The sequence below is a fragment of the Trematomus bernacchii genome, unplaced genomic scaffold (assembly GCF_902827165.1).
Source record: "Trematomus bernacchii unplaced genomic scaffold, fTreBer1.1, whole genome shotgun sequence".
Taxonomy (NCBI): domain Eukaryota; kingdom Metazoa; phylum Chordata; class Actinopteri; order Perciformes; family Nototheniidae; genus Trematomus; species Trematomus bernacchii.
The window spans coordinates 3700605-3719739 of record NW_022987839.1 but is presented as its reverse complement, the minus strand read 5'-3'; the positions used below and the strand labels follow the sequence as shown (position 1 = coordinate 3719739).

Genomic DNA, 19135 nt, shown 5'->3' with positions numbered 1-19135 from the left:
ACTAACACACTTTTCAGCAGCTCAACATCTACTCAGATAGCAGATGGTTTGTCAGTCAAGTCTATGAGTCATTTTCTCTTGCTATTAAATTATTTCATTAAGCTAATACTCCTTAATCTGGCAATACTGGAAATAAAATCTGAAAAATAATTGCTGCTATTTGGCAACACAGGATCCTAAATCCTGGCACCATTACTCCAGGAACCATTAGAGAAAATGTCCAGGAACTGATCAGAAAAGTGTGTTTCTTCGGCAGGATGGATTACGTTTCTGCTGGTGCAATTTTTAAATAAAGACATAATTGCATCTCTTAAAAAATATGAAAGATATATATTTTATATTACGAATACGGCATCTTGAAGCAATAAGACCAATCATCTTAAACCAATAAGATTTCCATAGAGTCTAAGCCTTTTTCCATAAGTCCACCTGTTCTAGATTCTGCTTTTTTGAGAGTAAATTTTTTTGCAATAAAAACACAGGACACACACAAAACTCAAGCACGTTCTTTTATAATTTATATTGAAAACATGTTAAAAAACAATAGTTTCCCTTTATAAAACCACATAAAAACAGTTACCTGTGGTCATAATTACAACAGTGTCCTGGTAATAAAATCCCCCTGCCAATATCACATGAGACTGGAGCGATGCATCTTAATACCAAGTGCATAATGGATTTAAAATCACGCTGGATATCAAACGGGATGATGAGCTCTGTGCTCAGTTTGGCTGGTTGTCCATCTGTGAGCCTGAAGACTGGTAAGACTGGATGTCCTCCCCGATGAACTCTGACACTGCGGAGGGAGAACAGAAACATTACAATCCTTTTCATCTAGTTTTGAGCTTTTGCATCGCTAGAATCTAAAGTAATCTACCTGTATTAGCCTGTAAATAATTGTACACTTATGTATTTTAAAAGCAGCAGGAATTGCAGCATCTAAATAGCATGTCTCCTACAACACAAATCTTTGGCTATGACGTATTTTTCAGTATCTCAATAGTGCAGATATCTAAGGAAAAAGTCTCAGACGGGTTATTTATTACTCAAGCTTTTTCCCTCTTTGTGGATGAAATATATTGCTTTTTTTGGTTGTCTGATATTACAGTATTTCATCACTGACCAGTTCAAAATGCTAGTCCAAACTGAATTAAATGTCATTAGGTGTGAATTTGATTACGATATTCCCAAAAACATAAGATAATATCAGCCTGTACGTTGCCTTGCATTGGAAGTAATGTCGTTTTTGGGATATTTAGCAATAATAATCTAAATGTTCCCTGATATTGTGCAGACCTACCGCTCAAAACACATCTTGGTTGTCAACACATTTAAGGAATTCTTGTTTCAATAGATGTGTTTCATGTATGTAATTACTTAGTTTTCTTTAACATGTTAAATCCCTATTATCTGTATTATCTGTGCAGAGAATTCACCATCATTCTTTTTTGCAGTTAACATTTCTCCTGATTCAAATGCAATAATGTTTTATTCATGATTTTTCTTGTGTAACACTTATGGACCAGGCTACAACTTCCTTTCGTTGCACAGCACTGTATTGCAAAATGACAGTGTATTATGAATGCCTAAAAATAAAAGACTCAAGTAGAGTACCTCAACAATGTACTTGGTTACATTCCTTGTCTAGATCCAACACAATTATCCTTCCTTTCTTCCATATCATCTTTATTTGTCCTGTACACGTCTGTAATGTAGCAACATCCTGACTAAAACCACCAGACTCAGGGACAGTTTCATCCCACAGGCCATAAGACCGTTAAACACCTGCACTTTTGAAAGAACATCCATAACATGTTTGCAACTTACATATATCAATATTCCAATTACTTGTATATAGACTATTCTGTACTATTTCTATTATATTCTATTTTATTTTATTTACTTGCACTATTATCTGTTTTATTGTGTTGCACTGTTGCCTGTGACCTAAGAATTTCATTGTCATAACCAGAGGTGGGAAGTAGTGGAGTACAAATACTTTGTTACTGTACTTAAGTACATGTTTCTGGTATCAGTACTTTACTCCACTACTTATTTTTCTGACGACTTTTTACTTTGACTTCTTACATTTTGAACACAAATACCTGTACTTTCTACTTCTTACATTTTCCAAACAGGCTGGTTACTTTAGTTTGAATGTGTGTTTGGTGGCGTGATCATTATTATTTAGAGTCATTGCGTGCCTATTGATTTGAATACGATCCGTGTATCCATCATTTCCTGGTCTTCTCTAAAGAAGAGGGACCAATGAAAACGTTGTCATGTTGCCGTTGTTCAGCATGGAAACATTCATTAGCTAACAATGACATTATTGTTCTATTAATACAAAGGGAGGTCAGGTACTCTTTAAAACAGCTGGTAGTTATGGGTACTTTTTACTTCAGTACATTTCAAAGCCCATACTTCTTTACTTTTACTTGAGTAAAGAAGTTTAGTCAGTACTTCTACTTTTACCAGAGTATTTTTAAACACGAGAATCTGTACTTCTACTTGAGTAAAGCATGTGTGTACTTTTACCATCTCTGGTCATATCTACACTGTAGCTATATACAAATGACAATAAAAACCTTGAATCTTGAATATAGAAAGAAAATCAGAATTGTACACACATGCACTCACATAGCGACAAATAGGCTCAACTCACCTTCTTCAAAAGTGATGTGGTGCATAGAAGAGCTGGTAAACTCCAGAGGGCAGTCCTGGATCTTGGTGTCCCTCTCTCCCCCGTGCCCCATCCCCAGCACCCTCCCCTGGGGGTCCCAGCCCTCGTAGTGGGAGTAGGGTGCCGGGCACATGTCCTGATACAGGCTGGGGTGTGAGGGGGGTGAGGGACACACCTCCTGAGGGTACGCAGAGTACTGGGGGTACGGGGAGGTGGGGATGGGAGGCAGAGGGGAGGTGGAGATGGGACTCCCGGCAGGAAACGGGCTGAGAGAGGAGGAGTGGGAGGGAGAGGGTGAAGATGAGAGGTAGGGTGAGTCCAGCCAGGGGGAAGGGGAGGGGGATGGAGGCTGTGGGCCGCGGGGGTATAAGGGGGGAAGGAGCTCGGTGAAACCCAGCTCTAGGTTCTCGAAGCTGGGCTGCCGCTCGCTCAGCGCCGCCCGCGATTCCTCCACGGAGTCGGGTTTGGAGCAGTACTCCTCGTGGTAGCTCATGGCGGGGCAGGGGGGGGAGTAGGTGGAGGGGTACGGAGGCAGGTGGAGGAATCCCAGGCCTCGATCATCCTCCATGGGGTCGCCTCGCATGTGGAAGTCCATCCTGGGCTGCACCCCCGCGTCCAGAGGCAGCACGGAGGGCCGGGACAGCAGGGGGTCGTCCTCTTTGAACAACACTGTGAGGAGGAACAGTTTGAGTTATATGTGGATATTTTATTATCTTTTTATATATAGTTTGCAATATGTTCTATCAAGGAAGACTAAGAAAGTTGCATAATATATATATTTTTTTTTTCTTCAGGATTTTGTTTTGTTTGTTTCCCTAAAATAAAAGCAGTGCCACATTCCTTTTTTAATTTCCTTTATTGTTTTCTATATTTATATATAACCAGATTATTGAAACAAACCCGAAAGTTTAAAAAGAAAATCGGATCCCTAGACATGTAAGAAATGTTTTCACCTCTATCACAGTTACAATTATTAGAGTTAATCATGAAGTACAAAATATGACTTTTATATTATTATAACAGTTTGAATAATATGAGGATATTTTATTATCTTTTTATATATACTTTTAAATATGTTCTATCAAGTAAGACTAAGATAGTTTCATAGTATTTATATCTTTGATAAAAGCAGTGCCACATTCCTTTTTAATTTAATTTAATTGTTTTCTATATTTATTTTCTATTTTATACTAATGTAAATGTTTGATGAATCTTTGGTAATTAAAGTATTTAATAAAATTGAAAATGTTAACAAAAGACCAGATTACTGAAACAAAAAATCTGAACCCTAGACTTTCAAAAACAATTTCAACTTCTATCAGAGTTACAATTATTGGGGAAGTTAACTCATGTATTGCATGTTACAAAACGTTACGTATATATTTATCAAAAAAGTTAGTAGTCTGTAGTGATGTAGAAGTTGAGTAAAATCATGCACAACGTGTATAACTTTCTTTTCTTGCAGCTAGCACAATGTTTGTACTTGTAAATCATAGAGTAAAATATTCCATAATGTATATATGTTTTAAATTAATATCAGGAATACCATAAGAGCATTTCCAAGTACAAACACACGCACACTGAGCAAGCCCTAGCAGAGTTTGGACACTCACCGGGGATATATTTGAAGCAGTGTGTGCTGCTCCTCTTCCTCTTCCCGTTGGACACGTAAAGACTGACGGACACAGGAAGACCGACGGACATGTCGCTGTAGGCCGGGACCCTCACACACATCAAACACTACAACAAGAGGTGTAGACACCGAATATTACTGAGAAAACCAGACCCTTTAGTTGTATCTGCTGAATTAAATTACAACTTGATAAAGCATTTCTGTAGTTGCAGAGATTTTGCAGAATCAGTAAGTTTTTTTTGGACATTCTTAGGACTGAAATCACACATGTGAAATTACCTCATTGCTGTTGTCACGATCCACATGAGCCTCCTCCTCCCACTGTAGTTTACCATCTAACAAAACATAAGGTAACATTAAGCGTAACCTAGATACAACACACACACACACACACACACACACACACACACACACACACACACACACACACACACACACACACACACACACACATAATAAGCTTCATAAATATAATTCCGTCAGGTAATGCCTAACATTAAAGCTTTTGTAAAACCAGTTGGTTATGCTCGTAAATCTGTCTCCTCTGATTTCTTTGGGAAGAGTTCCTGGAAGGTAGGCATCTGGTTTTTAAACGAGCCGCTTGTTTTCTACCATAAAGATAGAATGTAAAAGGGAAACAGTGAATTATCCCTCAAACTTAACTACTTTTTGCTAACATAAGAAAGTGTGTGAAGCCTTCTTCTCCTCCTGTCCATGCACTCTTAAAACATTAATTGTATATAGAAAAATCTACTTAATCTTGCATCTAAAATCTTTCTTTTGTGTTTTTAACATCCTGAAAACCCTCTTACTGTCCCTCTAAGACAGTTTAATCTCATTTTAAAACACATTTTGAGCAGTTTCTTTATCAAATCGCTAACAACTCGCGCATTTGTAGGTAAGAACTGATATCCTGTTCTTGTGCAGACTGACTCTGCTGCACATCTGTACAATATCTAAATGATCGACTGCTGTTAAAAAGCCTTACTGAAAAGCAGATTTTCACTGTTGGTCAGGAACTCATAAAGATATTTTATACAAAAGACCAGAGAGACACCATTAAAAAGGATTAATTCTCCTTTACCTGTCCCTCTCTCCATGAAAAGCACTCTGGAGATGGGCAGGAAGTTGGACCCGCTCAGCAGGAGCTCCTCTCCCCCCTCCACGCAGCAGGAGGTCAGGCTGATGGACTCGATGACGGGAAGCTCCTGAGCCGAGCGCTGGGCTGAGACAGGGACAGTAAGCAAATTAAACCAATGAATGTGCTCCTAACTAAAGTTATATGTCTACTCTATATGCTATTTTTAGTTTGTTGCTATGTCTTTTACTGGTAACTGTATTCTGTGTGATATCAATTTTCTGTGAAATGTCTATGTGAAGCACTTTGGACTGCACAAATCTTACACATAGAGGCTTTAACCACATGTTTTAGTATTACTACTGCGCGATATACTGGTACATTATGATGACAGTGATATTAAAAACTGAATATTGATTTCATGATCATTCTCTCACCTCCTCCTCCTTATACTTTGAATGTAATTCGTAAGCCAAAAAAGAGACAAAACACACAACAAATACGTTAAAGAACAATTTCCCTGACAGCCTTTCTTCTTCCACATTTTCGTTTGACCATGATAATTGAGTATTGAAAATCTGATATTGTCGACTTCTTCATAAGTATGTATGTAAAGATGTTTTCGCTCTGCATCGGCCAATCAGCTCAATACTCCTTCACTGCAAATGGGACCCAGGTATTGAACGAGAAAAAGTAAACACAGAAAGTATACATATCCTTCGTCGCACACTAAACACCCACCCAAATTAATTAATAAATAAACAGTTAGTTTACTTGCAGGATTCTTGCTGGTCCTGAATGTATATCCTCATGGTTTATTGCACTCACTGTCTCTTTGGATACAAGTGTAATGTAATTTACTCTCTTTGACCAGATACTCACAGCATTCGATGGCGAGGGAGGCCACCTGCAGAGCCAGGACTCGGCCGGGCTGAGCTACAGGAGTCAGAGGGAGGTGAACCCGAAACACCATCCGGACTCGAGTGTTCTTCCTCCCAACGTCCGTTTCTCCTTTCCTCAGCTCGATGTCCGAGTTCCTCAGCTTCAGAATCCCAGCACAGTCGATGCTAGGACACACAGATTGGTAGTTTTCTATATCAGTCCAGTAAAAAGAATCTGAATGACAAGAGTGTTTCATAGTGTTGAAGTCAAGAACACCTTAACCAAGACCAAGACAAGACCAAGACTTTAAGAGGTCAAGACCAAGACCTTTAAAAAGTGGTTTTGAGACAAAGACTGGTCTCGAGTACTACAACACTACTGATGCGTATACATCGGCTTGAAACTGGATTACAAAGCAAAAAAAGGAACAAACTATAATTTGTCCAAGATCAAGACAAGACCTTAAGACAGGGGTGTCCAAACTACGGCCGGGGGCCAAATGCGGCCCGCGGCCCATTTTGAAACGGCCCTCAGCTAATTCCAAAAGTATAATGAAATATGGCCCACAAATGAAACTTGTGCTTCTAATATATAGTACTTCTTAAATATGTGTACAAATATGTTACACAGTATTCATGTGTTAAAAGGCCCACTTTTCAAATAAATTCAGTCAATTAAAGTTGGAAACATTTTCAAACAAAATGTTAGTTGATAAAAAACGTATAACTTGTAACTTATAAGGCAATAAACCTCACCTCTAGTGAGCGGGAGAGCCCTTTGTATATTTTTCTGTATGTGGCCCTCAGTGAAAAAAGTTTGGACCCCCCTGCTTTAAGAGGTCCAGACCAAGACCTATAAAAAGCGGTCTCGAGACAAAGACTGGTCTCAAGTACTACAACACTACTGATTCGTCAACATAGGCTTGAAACTGGATTACAAAGCAAAAAAAAAGGAACAAACACTTTGTCGATAAACTTTTTCTATTTTCCACTCACAGTGCAGTCATGTTGTTCTCAGGGTTTAGGGGGATGTCCAGGATTTTGGTCCCCGTCTGAACGCTCTCATGACTGGCCGTACCCACCATCTTCCCTGTCACCCTGAGAGGGAGGAAAAACAGATTTATCAGCCAGATGTTACAGTCTATTTGCCCACTCCTGTGATAGACTCGTGCTCTGCCCAAGCTGGAACAAAATAATGGCGAGTATCTTAAGAAAGACAATCTATTAATCGTGTATGTTATTATTCATTACATTTTCTGGTTACAGTAAAACATTTCTTGAATGTCTTAATGTCTTCTTAGATGTTCTGTATTGTTTTTAATAGCTTTTGTTTTAGACTTTTGGTCAGACAAAACAATTTCTTCTCACATATTCAATCACACATTAAAGATTAAAATATTTGTATATTCTACAAAAATATCTTAGCTTGAATTAAACCAGATGCATTAGTGAAATCAGTTAAATCTACTAAGTGAATGTAAATGAGGTTATGTGGCATGGGCTACATCCATTTGGCTACAAACAAGCGGCTTTATATTGTGAAACATGTGCTTTATGTGATTACAAATTCATGAAAAGAACAAACAACACTGTGGTTTTCAAAAATGTCAGCATAAACTTGGACAAACAATAGCTTCATGGTTCTTTTATATATTTCACATCCTCTATATTAAGCTGATGTCTCATCCAGAGCTGGTTTAATTGAGAACAACTGCTGCAAGATATGTCCTGGACCAACACTGGAAGCAGCTGGTGGTAAATTACGCAACGGTTAAAGCCACAGTGGTCAGATGACGATTGTACGGTATGTCGTGTCCCCTGAATATCCATGTATAAAAGATTAACGCGTGGTAAGTCATGAAATAAGATAAGAGTTCAGTACCTGTGTATTTGATAGAAAGGATGTGGCCTGATCGATCGGTCGTCAGCTGTTCCAACGAAGACCTGAAGGGAGAGCGGCTTCCTCTCAGCGTATCCACACAGCTGTGGGAGACATGGGGAGGAGATCACACTGAGAGGAGGCCCGCAGGAGAGAGCCACAACATGTGTCTTATCAAAACACAAACTTTAATTTGATATAAAACAGTCTAATTCTAAAAGCAACTGGATTATAAAGACACAAGTCTGTGCAACATTTATGAGCAGTATGTTAATTGGGAAGAACTAAGTAATACTGTCACATCTTCCCGCAGCTGCCTGAAGGCCCTGACACACCAAGCAGATTTGGCAGTCGGTTAATTTGTAAATATATTTAATGTTTTTGGGATGGCTGCCATTTCGACTTGGAATCGGCACAGCAATATAAATCACTTTGAATGACTCAGAGTGCAAGAGAAGAGAAACTGTTGTGAGAAAAACCAACAAAATACACGTGTAGTGTCTTTTCATTCACTTCTTCATCTCTCTCTTCAGGGACTGGTCAGCTTTCTGTCCCCAGAGTCAGAACTAAACATGGAGAAGCAGCGTTCAGTTATTATGCTCCAAATATCTGGAACAAACTCCCAGAAACCTGCAGGTCCGCTGCAACTCTTACTACTTTTAAATCCAGGCTGAAGACTTTTCTTTTTGCCGCTGCTTTTAATTGAACTATTCACATCTTAAACTGCACTGTAACTTTTAACTTTTATCCATGTATTTTTTCTTTTAATGTTTATTTTATTATCTTTTCTTTTTAATGACTGATTTTAAATGCCATTTTCATAATGTCTTCCATTTTTGTAAAGCACTTTGAATTGCCTTGTGTTGAAAGGTGCTATATAAATAAACTTGCCTTGCCTTGCCTTGCCTTGCCTTGCCTTCTCATCATTCTCATCCATGGATATTTCACGACATGGCCATTTGGAACAAAGCTTAGTGGTGAGGGAGATTTGTGTAGAAATTGTCAGCAAATCCTGCTTTTTATCAATGTTCGTATCATCAACGGCTTGTATTTTTACAGTTGTATGTTTTCGGGTTTCCCTTTTTGAGTGAGGAATACAGACTACTGCTGCCTGCTGTTTTGGAGTTATTTCCTAGATGAAAGTTGGTGGTTTGCTGAAGTGTATGCGGTGTATTCAAATGCAACTTTTTGGCTAAGAATCAATCAACGAGGCAGCACAAAGATATTGAAGTGGCTGTTATTTTGTATATATTGATTGTTGTGGTTTTTATCTTAATGTGTGCATATGTATAAATGTGTTCTTTGCTTTTTATTCGGTGTGTCAGAGCCTTAAATCTGCAGGTTTGGGTCTCACCTTGACGACAGGATGTCCTGATGGCGTTGCCTTCACGGCTCCTCGGCTCCCCTCCGTCTCGTAGTGCGCTCTGTGGTGAGGGCGCGGCTGCACCTCGATCCGCAGCTCGTACTGGTCGAACTGGGACGGCAGCGGCCAGTCCAGTGGCGGCAAGGCGTTAGTCCTACACGTGGTTTACAAAAGTCAAATATTAGACAGGTTTAAAGGAAGCAGAGAACATTTAAAATGACACTTGAATGACAGTGAATAACTATTTTGAAAACCAAATGAATCATTTCAATTTGAAAACATCACAAACTGACTTGTAGTGAGTGGAAATCAGAAGTTTAAATGTTAATGAATACCTTCTTATTTCTTCCTTTTTTTGCAAGAATAAGTACATGGTGCAAGAATATTGCCTGTTTTATTGAAAACACAGTACTTATTTTCGCCAAACTTTTACTTATGCAGTACAGATTTCCATGTCAAAGTTCACTAAGCACAAGGATTGCACAACATCACTTGAGTTCCAATAAAATAATTATTTTGGGCGTAGCATTTATCGTTAAGATGCTAGTGTGAAAAAGCTCTTGGTTTCATGCCAGCTGCTTTTTTTGGGGGGGGAATTATCATTTGAACTGAACTGTTACAGGATGTGTATTTTGTCAATTGTGTAACTATTTTTTTATATTTTTTTGTATATTATAACTTTTCTTTTACTTCAATACTTTTTTATGCATGCTTCTACGTAACATTAAAGGTGGGGTATGTCATTTTGGAGAAACCAGCTCGAGTGCGCTAGAATTTGAAAATACACAACCGGAAAAAATCTGCCACTTCCTTACAGAGCCCCTCCTCCAACACACACGAACGCGCACATGACCAATGAGGGCATGAGATAAGTTTGTGCACAGATGGAAGGCTGACAGGCAGGTAGGCCATCCAGTTATTTTAGCCGGGCCGGCTAAAATGATTGGTCGTGCTTTTTACAGCGCCACGGCTTCCACAGATGACATTTATTTTATGGATTTTTTGTCAAAGCACTTAAGATATTCATTGCTATCGGGATGTTAAGAGCATTCCATGGAATATAACAAAAAGGGTATCTCGAGCCGGTTTCTCAAACTTACCTACCCCACCTTTAAGCTGTCTTTGGCTCTTTTTCTGCTGTAACAATGTACATTTCCCCTCAGTGGGACTAATAAAGGTATTCTGATCTGATTCTGATTTGGAAATTCACTATGTATAATTCCTTTTTAAACAAACAATTGTGTTGACAATTTAACACATCAATATTAAGCTTCAAACTGTAATTTTTGATGCATATGATCATATAAATACGTGGTGTGTATCCTTGCCTGAACAGAGGGCTTTGGGCGCTGGCTCGGGTCCGGCCCCAGGCGAGAGCGGGGGGCACCGGGAGGTAGTCCATGCCCAGAGGGGGGGGGCGCTCTCCTGGCCTGTTGGCTGTCTGGCAGCGGGCAGGGGGAGCTGAGGCCTGGAGCCGGCTCCGGATCCAACTCCCTGGGAGACAACTGGAGAACAGAAGCACTGTTAGAGCCAGTTTGTTGGTTTCGTGTAAAAGGTCACACCTAGTGATGACCTCTGTAGTAAATGGACGATAAACGACTGTGATTCCCACAATGCCCAGCCTTAAAGAAAGCCAGACTAAACACAGGTCTCAACCTTTAATATTTAAGTAATTTCAAGAGGCTTATAGAAACCAAGTTAAGTAGGTAAGCCACAACAAGTATGGTTCACCTCCCTGGGAGACAACTGGAAAAGAAAAGTATTGTTAGTTAAAAGATCACAGCTAGTGGCGACCTTTCTAGTCAATGGACGATATAAGACGGCAATTCCCACAATGCCCAGCCTAAAGGAGTCACAGAAATGGGAAAACTGTTTTTTTAAGTGGCTTATAGAGACCAAGGGAACTAAGCCACGACAAGTATGGTTCACCACTTTAGTGTGATGCACATTTTTGAAGATTTCAATATTTGAATCATCTCTCGTACACCATGGAAACATGCTAACATCTTCACCTGCTCCAACGACGTCTTCCTGGTTTTCTGTGGGATGCTGAGCTCGCAGCTGTTGGGTGGAGCTTGGGACTGAGGTGAGGAGTCCCCTCCTTCAAGGTTGCACCCCTGAAGTTCCTCTGAGTAGCTGCCCCTCCGTGAAGTACATGGAGAGACCAGGGGGGAGTTTCTTCGCTTTTTCCCCCCCGGAGAGGTAGGCCTGGAGGACGGCGAAAGCCCGAAATTGTTTGTGGCCTCGGTCAGCTCCTCCTCCTCCACCAGCAGGGAGTCGCAGCTGGAGGCGGGGCTTAGCCAGCCGCGGGACGAGGGGCTGGAGCCCGGGCTGGGGCTGAGGGAGCCGGGGCAGCGGTCTCTGTAGGTGAAGGGGTCCAGCAGGGGGAGGTAGAGGCGCTCTCTGTCCCACCCCCCACCACCTCCACCTGTGTCCCAGTAACTGGAGATTGAGGGTGCGAGGTCGTCTTCAGGGGAGATGGTGGTTATCTGGATGCTGGGACACTCCACCACGCGAGACTCTGAAACCTGGAGGGCGGAGGAGAGAGAGCGTGAGATATCTTTAATTGTTTCTGAGTTAAAGGTGGGGTAGGTAATTTTGGAGAAACCAGCTCAAGTGCGCTAGAATTTGAAAATACACAACCGGAAAAAATCTGCCACTTCCTTACAGAGCCCCTCCTCCAACACACACGAACGCGCACATGACCAATGAGGGCACGAGATACCACGGCTTCCACAGATGACATTATTTTATGGATATTTTGTCAAAGCACTTAAGATATTCATTGCTATCGGGATGTTAAGAGCATTCCATGGAATATAACAAAAAGTGTATCTCGAGCCGGTTTCTCAAACTTACCTACCCCACCTTTAATAGACAGCAAATGCAAATGGTCAAACTCTCCGAATGTTTGTATTTGCTGCTACTCTCCGGTTTTTGTTTTATTGGAAATCAAAACACTTTTTAGATTTGGGACAGTTGCCCAGATGAAAAAAAGCAATGTGAAGATGTAACCTTGGCCTCTGGGATACTGTGATGGACACCTTTCACCATTTCTAACATAAACTATGCAATTAAAAAGTATTAAATATGAATTGATTTAAATGTAATTAGTGTCATACTAATTTTTTGTGGTCTAAACAAAAAGTTCAAGTGATTTTTTTTCATACAATACATCTGAGACAGCCATTTATATCTCTAAGAACATTCTTCATTTAATTTGACATTTCCTTACAAAAGCATTATTTTTAGCACCTGAATGGTCCATATGCTTATTTTTTCAGGTTTATGGGGTGAATATTATGTCATATTTTTAAACTGGGACAATATGCTTCAAAACTTGTCTTTCAGTGTTTGAAAACTCATGAAAGATCTAGAAAACGTATATTTCCAAAATGTTTGCGCCCGTTATTAAGGAACAATATTTACAAGATTTCAAACCGTTTGCTGCTTTTGAGAAAAAAATATTATTTTACTTTATTCCTTAGCTCAGAACAACATGTAAGGATTCAAAACGTCTCAGTCTGTAAATACCCTTTGATTTTTAAGAAGTAGGCTCTCTCTCACCTGCACAGAGCGCGCCGGCAGGCTCTCATAGGTCCCGCTGAACTCTCTGCTCTGGGCCCTGCGTGGAGGCGGAGAATGCATCCCAGCCCGCTGATTGGCCGAGGACGGCGGGCTGGGGATGCTGATCGAATGGTGGTTATCTGTAACTGATAGAAAGAATAATCAGGCTTAATGGTTGGAAACATGACAAACACTGGCACCAAAATATGACTTAGAAAATGACTTAGTCATAAGGTAAGATTGCAGATTGTAAACACTTAAGAGCACACACCCTGTGATCTTTAATGTATAATGTATCAAAACTTTACACAGAAGTTGGTCTAACTTGCTAAAAAATGCAGATTATGAAATTCTTCGAATGAGGAGTCTGCAGTGAGTCAATTTTACTTAATATGCACTTTCACTTCCACATGGCATCAATTTATCGTCTGGCTGCTTTCTCGTAAACGTAATTTCTTTTTATATCATATGTTGTGGGGTTTTGAGGGTCATGTGAACTCCCATTAATCTCTTTTCACAAACCGCAAAATGACAGTTAGCCCTAAAAACGTGCTGTTCTCCTACATCTGGAACAGAAGAGACTCATTAGATGTCAATCAAAATACTGTAAACACTATTTGTGCTACAGATCCATTTTTGATCATCAACGTGCCTTCATCATTGATTACACATCAACTTTCTTGATTAACTGATCTGTAATTGAAGCCATATGGAAAATGCATGCAACTCAAACTTGTCTTTATTTATCCAAGCCAATATCATTCAAACAAGTGCAGCATTTGTTTTCACTTTATGATAGAGGAGTAGGTTTTTTCACTTTCTTGATAAGCGCTAGAAGATGAGATTGATACCACTCTTATATCTAACATGTTCAATATGAAGCTAGATGGGGCCAAAAGACTGTTAGCGTAGCTTAGCATAAAGACTGGAAACAGATGGAAACAGCTAACGTTGCTCTGTGGAAATGTGAAAAAAACAACTAACGGCCCCAGTAAAGCTCACTTTTAAAACATTATATTTTTACTTACATCGCACAGTCAAAGTGGTACATTATGGTATTTGGTTAAGTGTCAAACTAGGTGCTTTCCTGTAGTCTTCAAGCTAAGCTTCGCTAACTGCCTGCTGGTGATAGCTAGTCATAATGGGAGTGTATCAATCTTACGTTTCTTGTGTACGACCAGGTGAAGCTACCATAGTTTGGCAATAATGTGGCAAGGCAGCACAGAATGGTTAATTGAAAAGAAGTGACAATTTACTGTATATCGGAATATTATAAACATAGGAATAACAGAAAATGCATGTTATATTCCACAATCTCACACAGTCAGACAAGAAGAATTTACTCAACAGCTTCATAAATTCTACTTTGAGTGCGAATAATATTTAAATACATGCTTTCCATGTATTATAGTCACAAATAGTGTAAAAGGGTAAAGAGGAAATTGTACCCAACATTTTTACTGCTAACAACAAACTTAACTCGGATGCTAATCTTGAAAGGCACGAAGATGATTTTTCTCCATTTCCTTTTTTCAAATGTCTAGAGGAACAGAATGTATTGCACTCTTTGCCAAAAAATCACCCAAATGAGGACACAACCCCTGAAGACCACGGCCCTCGCCACAGCCGTTCCCCAGCACGGTGTGGTGGCTCTGCATGGAGCCAAACAGAAGTTACTGGGTAATGAGCGAGGCTCCAACCGATCATCGGGCCTTACAGGCATTTTTTGGGCAACGCAGACACACAACAGCAACTGCCAACTGAATTAAGACTGAAAAATCTCTTCAAATGTTTCCTGGCAACAGAAATATTTCCAAGCGGTTAAAGCTGCAGTGCTGAGGCAACCTCTCCTTTCACATGAAACAATGATTTAGATGTTTGTGCGCAAAGCAGCAGAGAAGTTTATGAGCCACGAAAATGTACCTAACACTTTTTAAACACAATAAACTTTTATCTCAATTTTAACTGTAATATTTTATTGTGTGTGTCCTGAGTTGAACCCCTCACAAAATGTGATTAGGAACCCCACAAAGGATGATTGGCTGGATAGCAAAGGAGAAACTATACATTTTTGCTGCATTGAACACGAATGTTTACTTTATTTTCTCAAACTGTTCCAGATGTTGCTTTTGTCTGGTAGAAAAGGGATAAATTTGCCTCCTCAGGGCTCTTTTAACTATTTAGAAAACAATAATTAATTTGTATTTAGACCTACATTTAGAAGAGTTTATTACTACCAAGATGAACTTGATGTACTTGAACACAACTTGGGAGTACTTTTTGTCCCTTTTTTTGGGGAAGCCTCCTCTTAGTTCTATCATGTTTAAAATAAAGTTATACTTCGTACCTTTCATAAGGAGTTATTCTTCCCTAACAGAGGGACTAGGGGCCGGGCAATAAAAAAATGTTTATTGGGCGGCTGCGGCTGAGGAGGTAAAATGGTTCTCCATTAATCGGAGAGTTGGTGATTCGATCCAACATTTCCATGGGCAAGATGCTGAACGCTACATTTCAGGATTATTGGGATATTCCACTATATTATCGCACATTGCAGATTTTCATCATATATATTTTATATCCCAATCAGGATGCCCAACAACGGGTCATAAAAGTAATCAGAGGGTCCAGATATGAGCAGGATAAAAAAACAGAGGAATCAAAAAAACGTTCTGCTATAAAAACTGTTAATTTAGACTTTTCTACTCTTTCACTGTGAATCACTGAATAATTTTAGACAGTCCTCATTAAGTGGACATGACATGTACTACATTAGATACAGATTTTTTTAAATCATGACATGTTGTGATCCTTTTTTACATTTACCTAAATCCAGACACTGACCATTACCTCCATAATAATTTAGTTTTAGTTTAATGTTACCTTGATAAAAAGTTGTTCATATACAAATAAGTTCTATGCAGATATACATAATATACATTTGGGCTAAATTTGATATCTATGGACCAAACGAATACCTGTGCTTTGATTTGAAGTATCAGTAAAAAAAATGGGGATCAGCCGTAACCTTGACTTCTATAGAAATAAATCTTAATAACTTCTCTCTGTTTTTATTTTTTTGTGAATTACTAAATACAGATCATAGTCATACAATTCAGTGTTTCTGCTTTACATGTACCTAACGAAGTCACTTTGCATTACCGACTTTTCGCTCCATAACAAACTTTAGACCTATTTTATCTCTTCTAAAAGTTTGGATTTAAAGTGACAGAAAAAGGCTTTAAGCTCTTCCTAAATCTTAAAGTCTGTCCAAAAAAATAAAAGTTTGGTTAAACTTCTCACGACTGATAGACAATTGAAACAGCGACCAGACGTGGTAAATTGACTTTGTTTTAAGAGGTCAAAGGTTAATTCCGTTGTCTTCCACATGTTGTATAAACAGATATGGAGAGTTTTAAACATGAATCTGAAGGCACAAGAGCTGAGAAAACGATTCCGTGCTGCTCTGAAAAAATAAAAATCAAGAGTGGAGAATGTTTCTGTTGTTTGTGCTGTAGTTCACTTTCATGCCTTGGGTGTGGTAATACAACTGTATGCCAGTGTGGGCGGGAAAAAATGAGAGAGTGGATGTGAGGATACGAGGTGAGAGTGTGTGTGTGTGTGTGTGTGTGTGTGTGTGTGTGTGTGTGTGTGTGTGTGTGTGTGTGTGTGTGTGTGTGTGTGTGTGTGTGTGTGTGTGTGTGTGTGTGTGTGTGTGTGTGTGTGTGTGTGTGTGTGTGTGTGTGGTGAAAAATGGGGGAGATGGAGGTTGAGTGAGGGAGGGAGGTGTATATGTGCTGCCTGTTCAGTACACAGAGGTTGAGGTTCCTTCCCAGATGGCAGCTGTTAACTCTCCTCACACGCACAGCTGATTAGAAACACATTGAGTCTGGGGCTGCACGCACACATGCACAAACACACACGTGCACACAGACAGGAATACAATCAGATATACACACACACACACACACACACACACAACACACGAAAACAAACACACAATAACAATATACTCAGGGTCACATGCTTACAGATAGAGGCACGCATACAACACACACATACGGAATTCACATAAGCACATGTAGAAGAAGGCACACACATCATACAGCAAGCAAGACACACACACACATAAACAAACACACACACACACTGGCACACTCACACAAGCAAAAACATATAGAAGAAGGCCTTCTTTACAACACATGCGGCCACACATGCACGTTGACAAACATACGTAGACACACACACATAGACACACACGTAGACACACCACACACACACACACACTGGCACACACACATAAGCAAAAACATATAGAAGGCCTTCGTTACAACACATGCAACATGCACACACACACACACACACACACACACACACACACACACACACACACACACACACACACACAGCAACACATTGAGACAGTAACACACAGACAACAAACATACACACACATGATCACTTCACATAGGCACAGACATAAAGATAAAGGCCCTTACTTACAGCACATGCAACATGCAGCCACACACACACACACAACAAAAACACACACATAATCAATTCACATGAGCACAAACATAGAAGAAGGCCCTCATTTCCACACACAACACAACACAACACAACACACACACACACACACACACACACACACACACACACACACACACACACACACACACACACACACACACACACACACACACACACACACACACACACACACACACACACACACACACCACACACACACACACACACACACACACACACACACACACACCACACACACACACCACACACACACACACACACACACACACACACACACACACACACACACACACACACACACACACACACACAGTTCCCATGCATTATAAGCCACACTGTCAGACTTCCTCTGGAACTCACCCAGACTGCTGCTGCTGGAGGGCTCCAGGTGCAGCAGGGCGCACTCTGCACTCTCCTCCCCGGGAACAGAGCTCTCCGGCTCGGCTGTGAGAACCGGTGATGGCCCCTGGTCCTCCTCAAACACCAACTTAAACTCGAACTCACCCTCTTCCCAGCCGGAGCCCGGCGCGGCCCCCATCGGACCGGATACAGATCGAGTGATACGACCTTATCTCCCTGCGTCGGTACAGCGACTTTTACGCATAGACTGAATAGCTTTTACGTCGTTGGTGCGCCAAACAAAAAACGTTTCCGGAGATATTCCCACAAAATGTCTTTCTCCTATGTTCTTATCATTGTGCAAGTTGTCTATCCATCCTCCTGTTAGGTTTTGGTGTAACTTCAGCAACTTTTCCAAGTCTTTTCCACACGATGATGACTGCCTCTTTCTCGCGTATTTGCAACTTTAACAACTTGGATGCCTTGCGGTCCAAATCAAATCTTTGCTCTGGATATTTCACAATCTTTTCCGAATCACATCCCCAAGTTACAGCCGGTTCTTTCATTCTAGCTCCATCGCAATCCCCGTGTAGCTTCTTCTTCTTCAAGACAGAGAGAGAGAGGGGAGGAAAAAAGTTTATAAAATATTTTTGTCGTCCTTTACCCTTAATTGCCTTTGGGTGGGTTTCCCAGCTCCAGTTGGTCCGTTACTCATTCCCCATAGGACCTCCTGCCTGTCAGTCAAGTATCCCCCTGCCCAACCTCCTGCCTCCCTCTTCTCCCCCCTCCTCACTCACTGTGGAGGTTTATCTTTTTCTCAAACTCACATCACATTAACTAAACCAGTGGTGCAATGTAACTAAGTACATTTACTCAAGTACTGTCCTTAAGTCAACAATTGAGGTACTTGTACTTCACTAGAGTATTTGTTATGTTATGCTACTTTATACTTTTACTCCACTACATTTTGTGAGGAAATATAGTACTTTTTACTGCACACATTTTATTTCACATACTGTATATATTTATATAGTTGCTATTTAATATGTAGATTTAGGTTCGTATAAATCAACAATTCATTATCATATATTTGTATACGTTAAACTACCTAGTTGTAGATGAAGTAATTCAAATAAACAACCTCTTACAGTACAGTGCAACATT

At 40.2% G+C, this 19135-nt stretch overlaps 1 protein-coding gene across 1 annotated transcript; it reads right to left on the bottom strand.

The window, feature by feature from the left end:
- Positions 1-506: 506 nt before the first annotated feature.
- nfatc4 (nuclear factor of activated T cells 4) lies at positions 507-18566 on the bottom strand. Its single transcript, XM_034153027.1, is given in 14 exon segments — positions 507-796; positions 2666-3352; positions 4297-4423; positions 4596-4651; positions 5401-5541; positions 6277-6461; positions 7272-7373; positions 8158-8258; positions 9509-9671; positions 10846-10946; positions 10948-11022; positions 11530-12045; positions 13085-13230; positions 17993-18566. Coding segments are annotated over 14 exon segments (2652 nt in total). The 5' UTR covers positions 18171-18566; the 3' UTR covers positions 507-722.
- Between the last annotated feature and the right edge of the window lie 569 nt (positions 18567-19135).